This window comes from Echinops telfairi, unplaced genomic scaffold (assembly GCF_000313985.2).
Source record: "Echinops telfairi isolate 266 unplaced genomic scaffold, ASM31398v2 ScPeMD7_29;HRSCAF=101, whole genome shotgun sequence".
NCBI lineage: Eukaryota > Metazoa > Chordata > Mammalia > Afrosoricida > Tenrecidae > Echinops > Echinops telfairi.
In genome coordinates this window covers 6,940,334-6,946,494 of record NW_022103926.1, presented here as the reverse complement: position 1 = coordinate 6,946,494, position 6,161 = coordinate 6,940,334, and the positions used below count along the sequence as shown (strand labels likewise).

General features: G+C 44.3%; 1 protein-coding gene across 1 annotated transcript in view; it reads right to left on the bottom strand.

Annotated features, from left to right (window-relative positions):
- Nucleotides 1-6,161, bottom strand: part of DEPDC5 (DEP domain containing 5, GATOR1 subcomplex subunit) — a 148,722-nt gene that overhangs the window by 59,135 nt on the left and 83,426 nt on the right. Inside the window, exons 28-30 of the mRNA XM_004716736.4 lie at nt 2,349-2,466; nt 1,578-1,745; nt 778-997 (exon numbers count right to left, since the gene is read on the bottom strand). Coding sequence (XP_004716793.1) covers nt 778-997; nt 1,578-1,745; nt 2,349-2,466 — 506 coding nt within the window. The remainder of the gene's footprint in view (nt 1-777; nt 998-1,577; nt 1,746-2,348; nt 2,467-6,161) is intronic.

Sequence of the window (6,161 nt, the reverse complement as noted above, 5' to 3'; positions counted from 1 at the left end):
GACCTTCTGCTTAAGAGCTGAGTGCTTTATCCCTGCACCACTCCAAAACCAAATTCACTGCCATCGAGTCAACTCTGACTCATAGAGATGCTATCAGACAAGGGGAACTGCCTTTTTGGGTTTCCCTGGCTGTAATTATAGCGTAAAAAGCCTCATCTTTCTTTCTCAGAGGGGTTGCTGGTTTCAAACTGCTGACCTTGTGGTTAGCAACCCAACGCGTAACCACTACATGACCAGGGTTCCAATGTGTTAAGAGGATAGAGGGAGGGAGGAAAAATGAGGTTCTGATGCCAGAGGCTTACGTGGAAAGCAAATGTTTTGAGCATGATGAGGGTAACAAATGTACAAATGTGCTTTATACAATTGATGTATGTATGGACTGTGATAAGAGTTGTATGAGCCCCCAATAAAATGATTTTAAAAAAAGAGGATACATTATTGCCTTTAAATCTCCTGAGTGAGTCTCTATTCTGCAATTCAGCAGTGTTTCACTCACATGGCTGTGCTGACACCAGGTCCCATTAGGTGAACACATGTAGGGGCTGTGCTCCCAGCTAAGAAGAGGGCAGCCTCAGCATCATGAGACACGGTCTACAGTCATCCCTCCCTCCTCCCCCTTGCACCCATCCTTTCCCTTTTGTCCCTAGAGAATGCATTATTTGGATTTAAGAAAAGCATTGGGCAATGTGGCCAAAGGGAAGTCCCTAGACCAGGAGGAGGCAGGTCCTGTTTCCAGACCAGGCCTGGTCCCCAAGAAGCCCCAGGACCATCCCTCACCCGTATCATGCGGTCTGAGCGGTGTCGCCTGCGGATCCGATTCAAACCCTCCACAAAGCGAATGAAGCCGTCCAAGAGTTGCCACTCCTCCTCATCCGCCCGGGGCCTTTCCCCATAGACGTCACAGTGGGCTTCCCCCTCCGTGATGCGCTTGGTGGCAGTGACGCAGGCTGGCAGCAGCAGGAAACGGGTCCTCCAGAACTTCAGAGATTCAATTAAACTATGGAGGATACATCAAAGGGGGAAAAGGGAGGCAGTGAGAAAAAGTAGGAAATAAAAGCATTCCCTGTACAGATGCCAGCACAATTGTCTCTCTGGAGAGCAAGCGCGTTTCCATCTTCCCACTTGTGTGTGCATATCTGGTGGTACAGCTCATGATTCATTTAAAATACAAAATCTGAAGGAAAGCCAAGGAAGCTGCTTTTACTTTATTGTTCCACAGACATCGTGTGCACAGGTCCCAAGAACCTACGGCTTGTCATTTCTATCCTCAATCACACATCAAAACTGAAAATCAGACACCACAGAGTTAGAGGCCAAGCAGTCAGGAAAAGGTGCACCGGCACTTCCACCAACAATACGTCAGCACTGAGTCTTTAACCCAATACAGAAGATGTACTGAAGATTAATGTACTTTTTTCTGTTCTTCCTCTCCCCTCCGCCCCACAAACAGACATAATTTTGAATTAAAAATAAAACAAGAAAAGCAGGACAAGAGTGTTAAAATATACATCCCCCACCCCACCCTACCCCCCACCCCGACCCCTAAGGGCAGCGAGCATGGAAAGCCCAAGTCTGACCTGAAGTCCTCGGAGCCAGCAGAACAGATATACTGATCCAAGTAATTCCACTTGTATTCCTCCAGCCTTTCGTGGGAGAATTCTACCCAGCAGGAGACGAACTCAGAGTCCGAGTGGGAAGGGCAGAGGCTATAGGTATAGTGGATCTGGGCAGATTCATAAGGATACCTGAAAAACAAAGGCACGTCTACAAGTCCAAAAGAACCCCCCCAATTCTCCACCTGTTCTGTCTCAGTACATTTAGCACCAGCCCCGGTGGCACAGTACTTATGAGTTGGGCTGCTAATGGAAAGGTCAGCATTTTGAAACCACGAGCCACTTCATGGGAGAAAGATGAGCCTTTCTATGCCCACGAGGACTTAGTCTTGGAAACCTGCAGGGGCGGCTCTAACCTGTCCTACAAGCGCACTGAGTTAGAAATGACTCGATGACAGGGAGTCTGGTTTTTTGGCTTTTTGGTGTCTAACCTTCAGCTGCAATGACCAAATCACCCTAGGGAACAGCTAACGGCGGAGATTTCTCAGCTCTTTTTAAATGTATTCATTCTCCTACGCTTGGAGTCGTTTTTCTTTATTGGGCTGGCTAGGAATCATGTTAAACCAGCCGATCTAAGTTGAATCACATTGCTTTTGAAGGTAGGTGAGCGGTCACTCTGAAACAGTCCTAAAAAAGGAATATCGTAATTCCAAAAGAAAACCCACGTGCGGAGTAAGCGTCTGAGCCATGGGGCCCATGGGCAGGAGCTGAGAGCCTGAGCAGCCAACCACTCACTTGGGCAGGTAGCGAGTTACTGTGATGATCTTATCCTTCAGCGTCACCTTGTGGAAAGTTCTGCCCATACTTAGCCAGTACTGGTCCTCCTCCTCAGGGCGATTTCGGGACACCAGGCCTACCAGAGGAAAAATAGAAATCATTTTCTCTACCTGGCTACAGGTCATTCTCACAACAGACAAATGCTTCGCCCCCATAGAGATTCAGACAAGCGGAAACGAGGCTTGCTTATTTCCTTAGATATTACTCCTCTTTACTTACAGCAGAAAGTTGTCAGACTGTCTGCTACCCACGGCCACGTCGATTTCAACCCGTGGCAATCCTACAGGAGAGAGCAGACCTGCCCCTTTGGCTTTCCTTGCCTGTGAAAACTGGCAGCCTCATCTCTTTCCTGGGAAGGGGTGGTAAGTCCAAACTGCTGACCTGGCCCACACGGCTGGAAAAGCAGATGATTCATATCTGTTGGGTACCAGTCGTTGTAGAAGAATTCTTTACATATTTGTATAACTTCATTTATTTATTTAAGGGACAGTCACTCTATTTAAGGTATACATACAACAGAATAAAGCACTGTGGCCCTGCGCTAGACGTAGAGTTGTTTCGAAGTGTGCAGAGGACAGGCTGTTTGCATGTCTGCTGAGGGTGTTCCTCCTCTGCCCAGACTTTCCACTTTCTCAGGCGGGATGTCCTTTGAGGGACTGTCTTCCTCCCTGATAACCTTCCAAAGCACCGAAGACGAACACCGGCCATCCTCATCCCCAAGGAGCACTCCAGCTGTACTTCTTCCGAAGCATATTTGTTTGTTCTTCTGGAAGTCCAAGGGATATTCCCTATTCTTCACCAACACCACGATGCTTCTGTGCTCTTTCTTATTTGTGATCCAACTTCCGTACACACGAGGGGACTGACATCACCCTGGTGTGGGGTAAGGCACACTTCAATAATCTTCAAATCGGCATCTATGCTTGTTAATACTGTAATGAGATCTTTTGCCCAGTGCTATATGGGGTTCGTTTCCTAATGCTTGCTTCCATGGGTAGTGACTGGATCCAAGACAAACAAAATCCTGGACTTTTTTTGGGGGGGGTCTGTTTATCATAATGCTGATTATTGGTCCATTGGCAGAATTCTTGTTTGATGCTGCAGTCGAATCCACACTTGACACTCACCAATAAGTGCAAGTCTCCCTTTCCATGAGCACAGTTGCGTCACTGAGTGAATTAATTCCACTGCTCCAGGGAGAGAACAAAAGACTCCCGATGGCCCAGAGAGGCCTGGATCTCCTCAATTCTCTGGCCACAGCTCTGGTTCACTACCTGCATCCCAACCACTCTAGTGTTTTGGGGGACCCAGAATGGTGCCATTCCCGGAGCAGAACCCATGGTTTTTGTTGTTTACCATCACAGTTCCACGGTTGGTCCAAAGTAGGAGCTTCAGAAACCCGGTTGAATGAATGAGAATGTTCAGTGAGGCATATAGTTGTAAGCTAGGTACAACGGTTTCCAATATGAAGGAGAAAAGATGAATCTGAAACAGACCTGGCCACACAACGGGTTACTGTTCAAATTTATAAAAATCGTGACTAGAGAATCTGATGAGGTTTAAGCAAAATCACAAAAAAAGAAGATATCAGCTAGCTTATGCAAATGAAGCACTCCAGCCTGTGATCAAAAGATTTTTAATAAAAATCCTTGATCAGAGAAGGGCAGCCTAGCTCTTAGGGACTCATATGCTGAGCATGTTCTTCTTTTTTAGTTTTCTAACTCTATGGCTGGGCACAAATTACATATTGTTATTTTGTCTTCAAAAGCAACCCTTTGACATTTCCTGGTCAGCTCTTTGACATCATCGTTTGATCTTTTTCTTCTTTGTCTTTTTAATGACCTTTTGCTTTCTTCATGAATGATACTCTTGATGGCCTCCCACAGCTCATAAAGTCTTCTATCATTAGTGATCAGTGCAGAAAATCTTTCTTTGAGATGTTATTGATATTCAGGTGGGATATACGCAAGGTCATATTTTGTATCTGGTGGACTTTTAATTTTTTTCAGCTTCAACTTGAACTAATGTAGAGCAATTGATGGTCTGTTCCGCAGTCTGGCCCTGATCTGGTTTTAGCTGCTAATATTGAACTTCACTGTCTTTTCCCATAGATGTAGTCAATTTGATCTCTGTGTATCTTATCTGGAGAAGTCCATGTACATAGTCACCATTTGTGTTTTTGCAAAAAGGTATTTACTATGAAGAAGTTGTTGGTTTTGCAAAATTCTATCATGCAATCTCCAGCTTCATTTCTATGATCAAGATCATATTTTCCAACTACCGTTCTTCCCTCTTTGTTTCCAACATTTGCATTCAAATAGTCAATTACCAATTTATCTCCCTGAACATATTAGTAGATTGTTCAATTTCTTCATCACTAGCTTTGGCGGTTGGTACATAAATTTGAACAATAGTTGTATTAAATCTTTGTATGTTCCATTTCATTTATGACCACTTCCAATGTCTTAGACTCATACTCCCTACAGTCCACATTCTGATGATTACATTTTGGCAGCAGTTTCTTCTTCTCTTGCATTGTACCCCATCTGCAAATGAAGATCCCCAAGGCTCCACTCCCACAGGTTTCACTCCGTGCACCTCACCAAGGTTGACCACTTTAGGAGAGCGTGCTCCTCCTCAGTCACATTCCAAGTGACCTCTGACCCAAGAGCCCATCCTCTGGCACCGTCTCCGACAAGGCTCTGCTTCCACTCAGTAGTCGACGAAGTTTCAAAGCTGTGACTCCTTCCTCTGCAAAGGGCAGCCTTCTTTGTAGTCTGTTCTTTGCCTGGAAGCACCACTGAAGCCTGTTCATTTTGAGTGATTCTGTTGGCATTCGAAATACCAGTGACACAGCTTCCGCATCACAGCAACACATAAGCCACCACAGTACCACAAACTGACAGACAAGTGGTGGTGGTTCCCAGTAACGATGCTTCATTTTCTCTGACTTATTCTGAAGATACGCTTCAGAGCCTGGCTGTACCTCAATCTAGGAACCAATTCTTTATCATCTATTAGCTTCTGCCACTGATGCCACTTTTCAGTTTCAAGGCTCAAAGTGATAAACAAGTGAAAATGAAATACAGAACAAGAAAGAGAGGGAGCCCCAACCTCAGGTATACAAATCAACCCTGGAGTCAATGCTGACTCATAGCACCCTGAGGGCTCCTTAACTCCAGGGATGGGCAAGTGAACATCTAAGCTTGGACGGTGTGTGGCACTGTACAAGAAAAAATTCAACAGCCGTTTCTATTCAATGATTTAGAATATTCACTTCAGGCAGTCCACAGATTACACACCAGTTCCATTCCTAACAAATTTACGTCAAACTTGTATGTATATCAGAAGCTAGGTATATAACAATTAGTCAGATGTCTGTCTTAGTTTATAACATACAGTGTATCATTCTATGAATTAAAGCAACAACTCAACATTAACAGTAATAATAATAATGTTCTGAATGGGTGTCATAAAGTAGTCCCCACGTTTATAATAAGACATTGTATATAGAATTTTTTACGTAAGAGTCTTTAAGAGGGATGGTTTGTGAAGAAACTACAGGTTTTATGAAAATGAAACATTTGTAACGTACGGATTGTCTATACTATACTAGGTCTGGCTCAGATGTCTGGTACACATAGGCACTTCCTAAGATATAGGTCAAAGAGAGTATATATGAAAAATTAGAACCTAATGTACAAGAAAAGTAAGTGGCAAATGTTGTGTTGAAACAATTACTTCTAAGTTTTATCTATTCTCTATCATTTT